This window comes from Leucopleurus acutus, assembly GCF_964270905.1.
Source record: "Leucopleurus acutus genome assembly, chromosome: 6".
NCBI lineage: Eukaryota > Metazoa > Chordata > Mammalia > Artiodactyla > Delphinidae > Leucopleurus > Leucopleurus acutus.
This window is the reverse complement of record NC_139149.1, coordinates 4,160,918-4,177,890: the sequence shown is the minus strand read 5'-3', so window position 1 is coordinate 4,177,890 and position 16,973 is coordinate 4,160,918. Positions and strand designations below refer to the sequence as shown.

General features: G+C 38.6%; 1 protein-coding gene across 5 annotated transcripts in view; it reads right to left on the bottom strand.

Moving 5' to 3' along the window:
- Positions 1-16,973, bottom strand: part of HERC2 (HECT and RLD domain containing E3 ubiquitin protein ligase 2) — a 234,547-nt gene that overhangs the window by 91,337 nt on the left and 126,237 nt on the right. For all 5 annotated transcript variants that reach the window (XM_082840688.1, XM_082840690.1, XM_082840692.1 and 2 more), the window contains 3 exons: positions 13,244-13,434; positions 12,421-12,526; positions 12,241-12,332 (listed from right to left, as the gene is read on the bottom strand). In XM_082840688.1, coding sequence (XP_082696814.1) covers positions 12,241-12,332; positions 12,421-12,526; positions 13,244-13,434 — 389 coding nt within the window. The remainder of the gene's footprint in view (positions 1-12,240; positions 12,333-12,420; positions 12,527-13,243; positions 13,435-16,973) is intronic.

Sequence of the window (16,973 nt, the reverse complement as noted above, 5' to 3'; positions counted from 1 at the left end):
AACAAAAGAAGAAAGGGGAAAAAAAGACCTACAAAAACAAATCCAAAACAATTAGCAAAACGGCAATAGGAACATACATATGGATAAATACCTTAAATGTAAACAGACTAAATGCTCCAACCAAAAGACACAGACTGACTGAATGGAAACAAAACATGGCCCATATGTCTGCTGCCTATAGGAGACTCACTTCAGCTCTAGAGACACATACAAACTGAAAATGAGGCGAAGAAATGTTATATCTTCTTCAATCCAAGGAAATACAACAATTGTAAATACATATTCACCCAACAGGGAAGCATCTCAATATATAAGGCAAACATTAACAGACATAAAAGGAGAAATCGACAGTAACACAATAACAGTGGGGGATGTTAATACCCCACCTTCATTAGTGGACAGATCACCCAGACAGAAAATCAATAAGGAAACACAGGCTTTAAATGACATATTAGACCAGAGGGGCTTAATTGATATTTATAAAGCATTCTACCTGAGAGTAGCAGAATACACATTCTTTTCAAGTGCACATGGAACATTCTCCAGGATAGATGACATGCTAGGCCACAAAGCAAGCCTCGGTAAATTTAAGAAAACTGAAATAATAGCAAGCATCTTTTACGACCACAACACTATGAGATTAGAAATCAACAAGAAAACAACTGCAAAAAAAACAAGCATGTGGAGGCTGAACAATATGCTACTAAACAGCCAGTGGATCACTGAAGAAATCAAGGAGGAAATCAGAAAATACCTACAGACAAATGAAAATAAAAACATGATGATCCAAAACCTATGAGATGCAGCAAAGCAATTCTAAGAGGGGAGTTCTCAAATAAACAACAAACCTTATGCCTAAAGCAAACAGAGAAACAAGAACAAACAAAAGCCAAAGTTAGGAGAAGAAATCATAAAGATCAGAGCAGAAATAAATGAAATAGAGACTAAAATACCAATAGAAAAGATCAATGAAACTACAAGCTGGTCCTCTGAAAACAGAAAAAAAAAATTGATAAACCTTTAGTCAGAATCATCAAGAAAAAAACGGGAGAGGGCCGGAAACAATAAAATCAGAAATGAAAAAGAAGTTATAACCAAGAGCACAGAAATACAAAGGGTCATAAGAGACTACTACAAGCAACAACATGGCAATTAAATGGACAACCTAGAAGAAATGGACAAATTCCTAAAAGGTATAATCTCCCAAGACAGAATCACGAAGAAATAGGAAGTATGAACAGACCAATTACAAGTACTGATACTGAATCTGTGACTTCTTTAAATCAATTAAGCAATTTATTTTTCATTGATGTATAGCTGATATATAATAATATGTGAGTTACAGGTATACAATATAGTGATTCACAATTTTTATAGGTTATACTCTATACCTGCTATATTCCCCAAGCTGTACAATATATCCTTGTAGCTTATTTTATACCTAATAGTTTGTGCCTCTTAACCCCCTACCCCTATATTGCCCCTCCCCTCTTCCTTCTCCCCCTGGTAGCCACTAGTTTGTTCTCTATGTCTGTGACTCAGCTTCTTTTTCTGTTATATTCACTAACTGGTGTATTTTTTAGATTCCACATGTAAGTGATATCATACAGTATCTGTCTTTCTCTGTCTGACTTATTTCACTTAGCATAATGCCCTCCAAGTCCCTCCATGTTGTTGCAAATGGCAAATTTTCATTCTCTTTTGTGGCTGAGCAGTACTCCATTGTATTTATGTACCACATCTTTATCCGTTCTTCTGTTGATGGACACTTAGGTTGCTTCCCTATCTTGACAATTGTAAATAATGTTGCTATGAACATTGGGGTACATGTTATCTTTTTTGGATATATACCTGTACCAATTTACATTCCCACCAACAGTGTACAAGTGTTCCCTTTTCTGTAATCCTCGCTAACATTTGTTATTTGTGTTCTTTTTGATGACAGCCATTCTGACAGGTCTGAGGTGATATCTCATTGTGGTTTTAATTTGCATTTCACTGATGATTTGTGATTTTGAGTATCTTTTCATCTGCCTGTTGGCCATCTGCATTTCTTCTTTGGAAAAATGCCTATTCAGTTCTTCTGCCCATTTTTTAATTGGGTTGGTTTTTTGCTGTTGAGTTGTATGAGCTGTTGATATATGTTGTATATTAATCCCTTATCAGTCATACCATTTCAATTTTTTCTCCCATTCAATAGGTTGTCTTTTCGTTTTCTCCAGGGTATCCTTTGCTGTGCAAAAGCTTTTCAGTTAATTATGTGCTAAATCTGTGATTTTAAAACTTGCAACAATCAAAAGTTCAGGACCAGGTGGCTGCACAGGTGAATTCTACCAAACATTTAGAGAAGAGTTAACACCTATCCTTCTGAAACTACTGCAAAAAAACAAACTGCAGAGGAAGGAACATTCCCAAGCTCATTCTATGAAGCCACCATCGCCCTGATAGCAAAACCAGACAAAGATATCTCACACACACACACACACACACACACACACACACACACAAGAAATGAAAATTTACAGGGCAATTATCACTGATGAACATAGACACAAAAATCCTCAACAGGTGACCTCCCTGGTGGCGCAGGTGATTAAGACTCCACGCTCCCAATGCAGGGGGCCTGGGTTTGATCCCTGGTGAGGGAACTAGATCCCACCTGCATGCTGCAACTAAGCAGCTGGTGAACCGCAACTAAGGAGCCTGTGAGCCTCAACTAACAGAGCCCACCTGCCACAACTAAGGAGCCCATGTGCCACAACTAAGGAGCTGGTGAGCCACAACTAAGGAGCCCTCGAACCACAACTAAGTAACCTGCCTGCCACAACTAAGGAGCCCACGTGACACAACTAAGGAGTCTGCGAGCCACAACTAAGGAGCCCGACTGCTGCAAGTAAGACCTGGCTCAACCAAATAAATAAATAAATAAATTTTTAAAAAATTCTCAACAAAATACTAGCAAACCAAATCCAACAATACATTAAAAGGATCATACACCATCATCAAGCAGAATTATCCCAGGGGTGCAAGGATTTTTCAGTGTCCGCAAATCAGTGTGATACACCACGTTAACAAATTGAAGAATAAAAACCATATTATCATCTCAAATGGATGCAGAAAAAGCTTTTGACAAAATTCAACACACACTTATGATAAAAACTCTCCAGAAAGTGGGCATAAAGGGAACATACCTCAACATAATAAAGGCCATAAAGCCTATCCTGGGCTTGAAATAAAGATACTGGGACGAGGGGAAGATGGCGGAAGAGTAAGATGTGGGGATCACGTTCCTCCCCACAGATACACCAGAAATACATCTACACGTGGAACAACTCCTACGGAACACCTACTGAACGCTGGCAGAAGACCTCAGACGTCCCAAAAGGCAAGAAAGTCCCCACGTACCTGGGTAGGGCAAAAGAAAAAAGAATAAACAGAGACAAAAGGATAGGGACAGGACCTGCACCAGTGGGAGGAACCTGTGAAGGAGGAAAGGTTTCCACACACTAGGAAACCCCTTCGCAGGCGGAGACTGCGGGTGGCACAAGGGGAAAGCTTCAGAGCCATGGAGGAGAGGACAGCAACAGGGGTGCAGAGGGCAAAGCGAAGAGATTCCCGCACAGAGGATCGGTATCGATCGGCACTCACCAGCCCGAGAGGCTTGTCTGCTCACCTGCCGGGGCATGCGGGGCTGGGAGCTAAGGCTCGGGCTTCAGGGAGAGGTCGGAGCACAGGGAGAGGACTGGAGCTGGCGGCATGAACACAGCCTGCAGGGGGTTAGTGCACCACGGCTAGCCAGGAGGGAGTCCGGGGAAAAGTCTGGACCTGACGAAGAGGCAAGAGACTTTTTCTTCCCTCTTTGTTTCCTGGTGCGCGCTCGCTGCTTAAAGGAGCTCCAGAGACGGGTGCGAGGCGCGGCTAAAAGTGCGGACCGCCTGGAGGTGTGGGATAGGGAGGGTGGGAGGGAGGGAGACGCGAGAGGAAAGAGATATGGGAACATATGTATAACTGATTCACTTTGTTATAAAGCAGAAACTAACACACCATTGTAAAGCAATTATACTCCAATAAAGATGTGGAAAAAAAAAAAACTGCGGACCCCAGAGACGGGCATGAGATGCTAACGCGCTGCGGCCGCGACCAAGAAGCCTGTGTGCGAGCACAGGTCACTATCCACAACCTCCTCCCGGGGAGCCTGTGCAGCCCGCCACTGCCAGGGTCCTGGGATCCAGGGACAACTCCCCCGGGAGAACGCATGGCGCACCTAAGGCGGGTGCAACCTCACGCTGGCCTCTGCCGCCGCAGGCTCCCCCCCCACTCCGTGCCCCTCCCTCCCCTCCGGCCTGAGTGAGCCAGAAGCCCCAAAGGAGCTGCTCCTTTAACCCCGTCCTGTCTGAGCGAAGAACAGACGCTCTCCGCTCTCCGGCAACCTACACGCGGAGGCAGGGCCAAATACAAAGCAGAACCCCGGGAGCTGTGAGAACAAAGAAGAGAAAGGGAAATCTCTCCCAGCCTCAGAAGCAGCGGATTAAAGCTCCACAATCAACTTCATGTCCCCTGCATCTGTGGAATACATGAATAGACAACAAATCATCCCAAATTAAGGTGGACTTTGAGAGCAAGATTTATTATTTTTTTCCCTTTTCCTCTCTTTGTGTGTATGTGTATGCTTCTATGTGAGACTCTGTCTGTATAGCTTTGCTCCCACCATTTGTCCTTGGATTCTATACGTCCGTTTTTGTTTTTCTTTCTTTTCAAACAAAATTTTTTTCTTAATAAGGACTTTTTATTTTAATAACTTTATTTTATCTTACTTTATTTTATTCTTTCTTTCTTTCTTTCTTTCTTTCCTTCCTTCCTTCCTTTCCCTCCTCCCTGGCTCCCTCCCTCCCCTCTTCCTTCCTTCCTTTCTTCCTATCTACTTTTTCTCCCTTTAATTCTGAGCCGTGTGGATGAAAGGCTCTTGGTGCTGTAGCCAGGAGTCAGTGCTGTGCCTCTGAGGTGGGAGAGCCAACTTCAGGACACTGGTCCACAAGAGACCTCCCAGCTCCACATAATATCAAACGGCGAAAATCTCCCAGAGATCTCCATCTCAACACCAACACCCAGCTTCACTCAACGACCAGCAAGCTACAGTGCTGGACACCCTATGCCAAACAACTAGCAAGACAGGAAAACAACCCCATCCATTAGCAGAGAGGCTGCTTAAAATCATAATAAGTCCACAGATACCCCAAAACACACCACCAGACGTGGACCTGCCCACCAGAAAGACAAGATCCAGCCTCATCCACCAGAACACAGGCACTAGTCCCCTCCACCAGGAAGCCTACACAACCCACTGAACCAACTTTAGCCACTGGGGACAGACACCAAAAACAACGGGAACTACAAACCTGCAGCCTACAAAAAGGAGACCCCAAAAACAGTAAGATAAGTAAAATGAAAAGACAGAAAAACACACAGCAGATGAAGGAGCAAGATAAAAACCCACCAGACCTAACAAATGAAGAGGAAATAGGCAGTCTACCTGAAAAAGAATTCAGAATAATGATAGTAAAGATGATCCAAAATCTTGGAAATAGAATAGACAAAATGCAAGAAACATTTAACAAGGACCTAGAAGAACTAAAGAGTAAACGCACAACAATGAACAGCACAATAAATGAAATGAAAAATATTCTAGATGGGATCAATAGCAGAATAACTGAGGCAGAAGAACGGATAAGTGACCTGGAAGATAAAATAGTGGAAATAACTACTGCAGAGCAGAATAAAGAAAAAAGAATGAAAAGAACTGAGGACAGTCTCAGAGACCTCTGGGACAGCATTAAACGCACCAACATTCGAATTATAGGGGCTCCAGAAGAAGACGAGAAAAAGAAAGGGACTGAGAAAATATTTGAAGAGCTTATAGTTGAAAACTTCCCTAATATGCAAAAGAAAATAGTTAATCAAGTCCAGGAAGCACAGAGAGTCCCATAAAGGATAAATCCAAGGAGAAATATGCCAAGACACACATTAAACAAACTGTCAAAAATTAAATACAGGGCTTCCGTGGTGGCGCAGTGGTAGAGAGTCCGCCTGCCAATGCAGGGCACATGGGTTCGTGCCCCGGGTCCGGAAATATCCCACATGCCGCGGAGCAGCTGGGCCCGTGAGCCATGGCCACAAAGACTGCGTGTCCAGAGCCTGTGCTCCACAACAGGAGAGGCCACAACACTGAGAGGCCCGCATACCAAAAAAAAAAAAAAAAAATTAAATACAAAGAAAACATATTAAAAGCAGCAAGGGAAAAACAACAAATAACACACAAGGGAATCCCCATAAGGTTAAAAGCTGATCTTTCAGCAGAAACTCTGCAAGCCAGAAGGGAATGGCAAGAGATATTTAAAGTGATAAAGGAGAAAAACTTGCAACCAAGATTACTCTACCCAGAAAGGATTTCATTCAGATTTGATGGAGAAATTAAAACCTTTACAGAAAAGCAAAAGCTGAGAGAGTTAAGCACCACCAACCCAGCTTTACTACAAATGCTAAAGGAACTGCTCTAGGCAAGAAACACCAGAGAAGGAAAAGACCTACAATAATGAACCCAAAACAATTAAGGAAATGGGAATAGGAACATACATATCGATAATTACCTTAAATGTAAACGGACTAAATGCTCCCACCAAAAGACACAGATTGGCTGAATGGATACAAAAACAAGACCCACGTATATGCTGTCTACAAGAAACCCGCTTCAGACCTAGAGACACGTACAGACTGAAAGTAAGGGGATGGAAAAAGATATTCCATGCAAATGGAAACCAAAAGAAAGCTGGAGTAGCAATTCTCATATCAGACAAAATAGACTTTAAAATAAAGACTATTTGAAGAGACAAAAAAGGACACTACACAATGATCAAAGGATCGATCCAAGAAGAAGATATAACAATTGTAAATATTTATGCACCCAACAAAGGAGCACCTCAATACATAAGGCAAATACTAAGAGCCATAAAAGGGGAAATCGACATTAACACATTCATCGTAGGGGACTTCAACACCACACTATCACCAATGGACAGATCATCCAAAATGAAAATAAATAAGGAAACACAAGCTTTAAATGATAAGATGGACTTAACTGACATTTATAGGACATTCCATCCAAAAACAACAGAATATACATCAAGTGCCCATGGAACATTCTCCAGGATAGATCATATCTTAGGTCACAAATCAAGCCTTGGTAAATTTAAGAAACTTGAAATTGTATCAAGCATCTTTTCCGACCACAATGCAGTGAGATTAGATATCAATTACAGGAAAAGATCCATAAAAAATACAAACACATGGAGGGTAAACAATACACTACTTAATAACCAAGTGATCACTGAAGAAATCAAAGAAGAAATTAAAAAATACCTAGGAACAAATGACAATGGAGACACGATGACCCAAAACGTATGGGATGCAGCAAAAGCAGTTCTAAGGGGGAAGTTTATAGCAATACAATCCTACCTTAAGAAACAGGAAACATCTCGAATAAACAAACTAACCTTGCACCTAAAGCAATTAGAGAAAGAAGAATAAAAAAACCCCAAAGTTAGCAGAAGGAAAGAAATCATAAAAATCAGATCAGAAATAAATGAAAAAGAAATGAGGGAAATGATAGCAAAGGTCAATAAAACTAAAAGGTGGTTCTTTGAGAAGATAAACAAAATTGATAAACCGTTAGCCAGACTCATCAAGAAAAGAAGGGATAAGACTCAAATCAATAGAATGAGAAATGAGAAAGTAGAACTAACAACTGACACTGCAGATATACAAAAGATCATGAGAGATTACTACAAGCAACTCTATGCCAATAAAATGGACAACCTGGAAGAAATGGACAAATTCTTAGAAAGGCACAACCTGCCAAGACTGAATCAGGAAGAAATAGAAAATATGAACAGACCAATCACAAGCAATGATATTGAAACTGTGATTAAAAATCTTCCAACAAACAAAAGCCCAGGGCCAGATGGCTTCACAGGCGAATTCTATCAAACATTTAGAGAAGAGCTAACACCTATCCTTCTCAAACTCTTCGAAAATATAGCAGCGGAGTAACACTCCCAAACTCATTCTACAAGGCCACCATCACCCTGATACCAAAATCAGACAAGGATGTCACAACGAAAGAAAACTACAGGCCAGTATCACTGATGAACACAGATGCAAAAATTCTCAACAAAATACTAGCAAACAGAATCCAACAGCACATTAAAATTATCATACACCATGATCAAGGGGGGTTTATTCCAGGAGTGCAAGGATTCTTCAATATATGCAAATCAATTAACATGATACACCATATTAATAAATTGAAGGTGAAAAAGCATATGATCATCTCAACAGATGCAGAGAAAGCTTTCAACAAAATTCAACACCCGTTTATGATAAAAACCCTGCAGAAAGTAGGCACAGGGGGAACTTTCCTCAACATAATAAAGACCATATATGACAAACCCACAGCCAACATCATCCTCAATGGTGAAAAACTGAAAGCATTTCCACTAAGATCAGGAACAAGACAAGGTTGCCCACTCTCACCACTCTTATTCAACATTGTTTTGGAAGTTTTAGCCTCAGCAATCAGAGAAGAAAAGGAAATAAAAGGAATCCAAATTGGAAAAGAAGAAGTAAAGCTGTCACTCTTTGCAGATGACATGATACAATACATAGAGAATCCTAAAGATGCTACCAGAAAACTACTAGAGCTAATCAATGAATTTCGTAAAGTAGCAGGATACAAATTTAATGCGCAGAAATGTCTTGCATTCTTATACACTAATGATGAAAAATGTGAAAGTGAAATCAAGAAAACACTCCCATTTACCATTGCAACAAAAAGAACAAAATATCTAGGAATAAACCTACCTAAGGAGACAAAAGACCTGTATGCAGAAAATTATAAGACACTGATGAAAGAAATTAGAGATGATACAAATAGATGGAGAGATATACCATGTTCTTGGATTGGAAGAATCAACCTTGTGAAAATGACTCTACTACCCAAAGCAATCTACAGATTCAATGCAATCCCTATCAAACTACCACTGGCATTCTTCACAGAACTAGAACAAAAAATTTCACAATTTGTATGGAAACACAAAAGACCCCGAACAGCCAAAGCAATCTTAAGAACGAAAAACAGAGTTGGAGGAATCTGGCTCCCTGACTTCAGACTATACTACAAAGCTACAGTAATCAAGACAGTATGGTACTGGCACAAAAACAGAAAGATAGATCAATGGAACAGGATAGAAAGCCCAGAGATAAACCCATGCACATATGGTCACCTTATCTTTGATAAAGGAGGCAGGAATATACAGTGGAGAAAGGACAGCCTCTTCAATAAGTGGTGCTGGGAAAACTGGATAGGTGCATGTAAAGTATGAGATTAGATCACTCCCTAACACCGTATACAAAAATAAGCTCAAAATGGATTAAAGACCTAAATGTAAGGCCAGAAACTATCAAACTCTTAGAGGAAAACATTGCAGAACACTCTATGACATAAATCACAGCAAGATCCTTTTTGACCCACCTCCTAGAGAAACAAAAATAAACAAATGGAACCTAATGAAACTTCAAAGCTTTTGCACAGTAAAGGAAACCATAAACAAGACCAAAAGACAAGCCTCAAAATGGGAGAAAATATTTGCAAATGAAGCAACTGATAAAGGATTAATCTCCAAAATTTATAAGCAGCTCATGCAGCTCAATAACAAAAAAACAAACAACCCAATCCAAAAATGGGCAGAAGACCTAAGTAGACATTTCCCCAAGGAAGATATACAGACTGCCAACAAACACATGAAAGAATGCTCAACATCATTAATCATTAGAGAAATGCAAATCAAAAGTACAATGAGACATCATCTCACACCAGTCAGAATGGCCACCATCAAAGTATCTAGAAACAATAAATGCTGGAGAGGGTGTGGAGAAAAGGGAACACTCTTGCACTGCTGGTGGGAATGTGAATTCGTACAGCCACTATGGAGAACAGTATGGAGGTTCCTTAAAAAACTACAAATAGAACTGCCATATGACCCAGCAATCCCACTACTGCCCATATATCCTGAGAAAACCATAATTCAAGAAGAGTCATGTACCATAATGTTCATTGCAGCTCTATTTACAATAGCCCGGAGATGGAAACAACCTAAGTGTCCATCATCGGATGAATGGATAAAGAAGATGTGGCACAGATATACAATGGAATATTACTCAGCCATAAAAGGAAACGAAATTGAGCTATTTGTAATGAGCTGGATGGACCTAGAGTCTGTCATACAGAGTGAAGTAAGTCAGAAAAAAAAGACAAATTCCGTATGCTAACACATATATATGGAATTTAAGGAAAAGAAAAAATGTCACGAAGAACCTGTAAGACAGGAATAAAGACACAGACCTACTAGAGAATGGACTTGAGGATATGAGGAGGGGGAAGGTAAGCTGTTACAAAGAGAGAGAGTAGCATGGACATATATACACTACCAAACATAAAATAGATAGCTAGTGGGAAGCAGCCGCATAGCACAGGGAGATCAGCTTGGTGCTGTGTGACCACCTAGAGGGGTGGGATAAGGAGGGTGGGAGGGAGCGAGATGCAAGAGGGAAGAGATATAGGAACATATGTATATGTATAACTGATTCATTTTTTTATAAAGCTGAAACTAACACACCATTGTAAAGCAATTATACTTCAATAAAGATGTAAAAAGATAAATAAATAAAAGGTTGGGGAACCCTAAAAAAAAACAGTATATGAATATACCTTTGCTATAAATGTGGACTCCACTATCTACTGCGTGTGTGTGTGTGTGTGAGTGTGCGCACGCTTTGGGGGGGGCGGAAAAAAGTAAAGAAAAGAAATAAAGATACTGTACTACTGTAGTCTATACAGTACTGTATACAAAAGCATAACCACTTGTAGAGGATGCACACATGTGACAATGTACGCCAGACGTGAACTAACTTACATGACTGGACATGTGAACACACGTTCTCATCTTTGAAAGTTCGCATCTTGAAGGTTCGTATGTAGGGGACTTACTGTGCTCACAAAACTATAAGACGCTAATGAAGGAAACAGAAGATGACACAAACAGATGGAAATATACACCATGTTCTTAGATTGGAAGAATCAATATTGTGAAAATGACTATACTACCCCAGGCAATCTACAGTATCAATGCAATCCCTATCAAATTACCAATGGCATTTTTCACAGAACTAGAACAAAAAAATTTTTTAATTTGTATGTAGACACAGAAGACCCCAAAAGCCAAAGCAATCTTGGGAATGAAAAACAGAGCTGGAGGAATCAGGATCCCTGACTTCAGACTATACTAAAACGCTACAGTCATCAAAACCAGTATGGTACTGGCACAAAAACAGAAATATAGATCAATGGAACAGGACAGAAAGCCCAGAAATAAACCTACGTACATATGGTCACCTTATCTTTGACAAAGGAGGCAAGAATAGACAATAGAGAAAAGACAGCCTCTTCAGTAAGTGGTGCTGGGAAAACTGGACAGCTACATGTAAAAGCATGAAATTAGAACAGTTCCTAATACCATACACAAAAATAAACTCAAAATGGATTAAAGACCTAAATGTAAGGCTGGATTATTATAAAACTCTTAGAGGAAAACATAGGCAGAACACTCTGATATAAATCACAGGAAGATCCTTTTTGACCCACTTTCTAGAGTAATGGAAATAAAAATAAACAAATGGAACCTAATTAAACTCAAAAGTCTTTGCATAGCAAAGGAAACCATAAACAAAACAAAAAGGCAACACTCAGAATGGGAGAAAATATTTGCAAATGATGCAATTGTTAAGGGATTAATCTCCACAATCTACAAACAGCTCATGAAGTTCAGTATCAAAAAAACAAACAACCCAATCAAAAAATGGGCAGGAGGCCTAAACAGACATTTCTCCAAAGAAGACATACAGATGCTCAACAGGCACATGAAAAGGTGTTCAATATCACTAATTATTAGACAAATGCAAATCAAAAGTACAATGAGGTATCACTTCATACCAGTCAGAATGGCCAACATTAAAAAGTCTACAAATAATAATGCTGGAGAGGGTGTGGAGAAAAGCGAACCCTTCTGCACCGTTGGTGGGAATGTAAATGGGTGCGGCCACTATGGAGAACAGTATGGAGACTCTACTTACCTCTGTGGAGTCATTCAGAAGGGACACTGTGGTGTCAGTGGGGTTAATGTTGATTGTCTTTAATTCAATTAGGTTATTTAGGGAATTTCCACCTAGGAAGAAAAATGGGGTAAAGGAATCAGACAAAGGAGTTTTTATTATATGATAGAAGATATTTTTTGAGTAAAGTAATTCAAGTACCTGACACGACAACCAGGGAAGGCATGTAACTACTGTCAGCAGGATCCACTATCATTTTTAATCTATGAACAAGAACATCTGGGAAAATCTCCAAACGAATCCAATGCTTTAAAAAAAAAAAAAAAAAAAAGCCTTCTTAGTAAAATTCAGCTATATTTTAGCTGGAAAGTATCACTAAAGCTTGACTCTCAATGAGATTTTTTAAATATATAATTTCACATGAGAGACAGAATTTGCCTTTAAGCTGGCAGAAACAAGAGCATTACTTGTTTATTAGAAGAATGTCTCCCTCTAAGCCCCAGAAGTCATGTGTTTATAGACTCCTGACTTAGGGTGGTCCCTTAATACCCATCAAAGAGTAGGTTATAGAAAACACTAGAGTCAAAGTGGAGGGAAAGCACCTTTCTCCAAGTCTAACTTGCATGTCTAGATAAGGCACACCCATATGTAAGTGTGATTAAAACAGCATTCCAAAGATAAACACATCTTTGTTAGGATATATTAGAAGAATTTCTAACCAGAAGCAGAATCTGAACTCGTATATTTTATGTGGGGGAATAAAACAAAACAAAACAAACCCTATTATACCCTCTATCAATTATATAAAATCTATTACCTATATTGTTTAAAAATTTCTGACAATGAAAGCTGGATGGCATATTACTCTGAAACTTTAAAGTAATTATGAACTAAAATACAAAATGAGTACTGAGAGGTGCCATCACAGTATAACTTAGTAGGTTTTTCAAAGTTCGTGTTGAAGCTCTAAAAGGTTAAGCCATCTAAATGAAGTGTTTCTGGAAGTGTCCCCATGGCACACTACCTTTCCTTGTGAGCCCGAGGACTGCCAGCAGGGCTCACTGCCGTCAATGAGACGGGAAGCCTGGTTCACAGAGGATGACACGTTTAGGCTCTTCACCATCCGTGCCCAGCTGTCCAGCACCATTCCTGGCTGACTGTTGTGAGAGCGCTTCAGCTGTTTTCCAGAACGGCCACAAAATATTGCAGACTGTCCTATTTAATGGCAGTCAAACAGTGTTAATACTTGTGGGACAGAACCTTCACAACCAAGAAATAGATATTACATAGTGTTGAGCTCCTTACTTCAAGAAAATAGTAAGTTTCCAAATTAAAAGGAACTAATAAATACCTAAAATGGCTGCAAAAAACCTATTCAAGGTATTTAACCCCAATTTATGAGATAAAGTTCATATAATGCTATGATTTATTCCACTTGACTCTCTCAAGTAACAACAGAGTGATACATTTCCAGATAGAACGATACATATAAGCAGCTGGGGGGCAAGTTCAGTAACTGTGCTTACAGAAAACATTCTTATCAAAAAACCTTTCATAAATGCAACAAAAACAAATTTGTGAAGTTTCTACCTCCATTAATGGTAAATCTGGAAATTCATCTAGCTCTCCCATTGAGGACAACTAGAGGCAGACAAAACATTTAAAGATGAATAAATCTTGAAAGTATCAGAGTTAACAAGGTGATACAGAATTATGGGACCAAAATCAGAGAAAGGCTGAGATGAAAGGTGTCAAGATGAGTGCCCCATGGATCAGAGGCTGCTTTTCCCCGGTGTGTTTATCAGTTTCTAAGGAGAACCTTAAAGAGGACACATGGCACTTCTGATGGCTTCCTAGGGCGAGGGGGCCAGGAACCGGAGTCCAGAGCTCATCAGGAAAGAAGGGGATGGCCACAGAAAAACTCACACTTTGGGCTGGGATCCCAACAGGAAGAACCCCTAGAGGAAGGGTGAACTCTACAGGGTTGACTGTTTGTGTTCAGATTGCAGCTCTGCATGAAATCACCTCAATCAATGAAACTGGACTGAAGTGAGCCCACATAGTTACTTACCCCAATTACCTAGAAGAACAACCCTCTCCCCCCAATCCCTGGAGAAAGATAATATCTTAGGCCTCAAACTGACTCAAGAAATATTTTTTTAAACATAATGTCCAGTACATGATGGAATGTGAGACAAGAAAACATGACTAAAAGCTATGAGAATGACAGACAACAGAAAGAGACCCAGAGAGGCTCCAGATATTAGAGTTATAAGATACAAATTTTATAATAACTATACTTACTATGTTTGAAAGGACACTGAATATCTCAGCAGAGAATTGGAAACTATTTTTAAAAAAAGAAAGAAAGACTAGAACTGTTAAATACAGTAATTAAAATTTTAAATTCAGTGAATAGGTTTACCAGCAGACTAGACTCAGGTGAAAACAGAATTAGTAAAAAATATCTAGAATGAAAAACTGAAGAGCAAAAGTTTAGAAAACATAAACGAGAAGGTGAAAGACTTAGAAGACAGAGATAAGAGTAACAGGTGAAAGAGGAGCCCCAAAAAAGAAGGAAAAGAAAATAGGGCATCGATAATACTGGAAGAAATATTGACTGATGGAAAACTTCCCAAGACCAACAAAAGATATCAAGGCACAAATTTTAAAAGCCCTACTCTGAAAGTTGGAAGAGAAGATCTTAAATGTTTTTACTACACACACAAAAAAGGGTAATTATGTGAGGTGATGGACGTGTTAACTACCAACCTTACTGTGGTAATCATTTTGCAATATACATGTACCAAATCATCACATTGAACACTTTAAACTTACACAATGTCATATGTCAATTAAAGCTCAAAAAAGCTGGAAAATTAATTAATTATAAGCTCTACTAACTACAAGAAAGATAAATACAAAGAAACACATATGTACACACACGTAAAATTTGTGTAAGATAGAAACAAGAGTACCTCAAAAGCAGGCTAAGGGGAAATACAAAGACTGAATAGCTTTAATGGAATAGTAACTACACTTGCAGCTGACTTCAGCAGAAGAAATATAAACCAAATTACAATGGAACAGTATTTTTAAAGTGCTAAAAGTCCCAGCAAAAATATTTTTCAAAAATAAAGGAGAAATAAAGACACACAAAAAGAGAATTCATAACCACATAGATGCATTAAAGAAAATATTAAGGGCCATTCTTCAGGCAGGAGAAAAATGATGATGGATGAAAAGTGAAACACACAAAAAGGAATAGAAAAAAACTACAATATTAAGTATGTGAAAAAAATCTTGACAAATATTACAGAAAATAACAATCATATGCCTTGTATTGTTTAAAATTTACATGTGTAAAGTTTTTAAACACAATAATAAAAACATGGTAATTTAAATCAGAATGAGGGTTAATGAAGTTAAAGGGATCTCAGGTTCTTGCATTGCTTAGGAGGAGGGTAAAAGTACTAAATAATATTAGATTTTATAAGTCAAAAAAGGATGTCACTATATCTTGAGTAACTACTAATACCAAAAATGCATATAACATACACTACTCATATAGTATATGAATACACACTAAACGTGTAACTTCTAAGCCAAGTGTGTGTGTTGGGGAGGCGGTGGTTGGCTAACTAATAAAGAACGTATCAGTCCAAAGGAAGATGGAATGGAGAAAAAATGGAACAGAAAACAGGCAGAACAACAACAAAAAAAACACTAAGAAGTTGATCAATTAAAAAAATATATTTCAGTAACTGCATTAACTGTAAATAAATACCTAAAAGATCCAAATAAGAGACAAAGATCATCACATTGGAATTTTTTTAAAAAACAGAACTATCTACAACCTCCACTAATCACAAGATTACTGAAATATTGAGGGTAAAAGGCTAGAAAAAGATTCACTAAGCAAACACTAACTTCACCATAAAACTGCAGGAGACATTCTTTCAGGCATGCATATAACATGTGTAAAATCCCATTATATGCTGAGTCTTATGATCATACAGAAGTTTCCCCCAAAATGTCAAAGATCAGGCAGGATACACAATCTGAATGCAATGCAGAAACCAATAAATAGATAGAGGTAGAAAATGCTGACATGTTTGAAAATTTAAATATCAATGAATATAAGAAAATAATTCCAATTCAATTTTAAAAATACTTTTAAATGAATGATGATAAGATATTACTACATACCAGCATTACAGGATACAGCTTAAGCCATGCTTAAAGATAAATTTAAAATTTTAAGTTCATATATTAGGAAATATGAATGTGAGAAATTAATGAACTAAGCATTTGGGGTGGGGGTGGGGTGCGGAATCAACGTAAACCTAAATTCCATAGGAAAAAGAAATGAAAAAAATATGAGAGACAGCAATTCAAAGCCAAAAGTTGGTTCTTTGAAAAAACTAATAAAATTGATAAACCCATGGCAGGCTGATCAAAAACAAAACGAAGTATTCAAAGTTAGCCTTGAAAAGGAGATTGCTCTGCAGATTCTACAGATCTCCTTCATAAAGATAAGAGAATATTACAAATTAGGACTAGAAAGGAACTTCCTCAACATGATAAAGGCTATTTATGAAAAAACCACAGCTAACATTATATTCAGTGCTTAAAGACTGAAAGCTTCCCCACTAAGTCCAGGAACAAGACAAGGATGCCTACCCTTGCCACTTCTCTTCAATGTAGTACTGGAAGATCTAGCTGAAGCAATAAGACAGGAAAAAGAAATATAA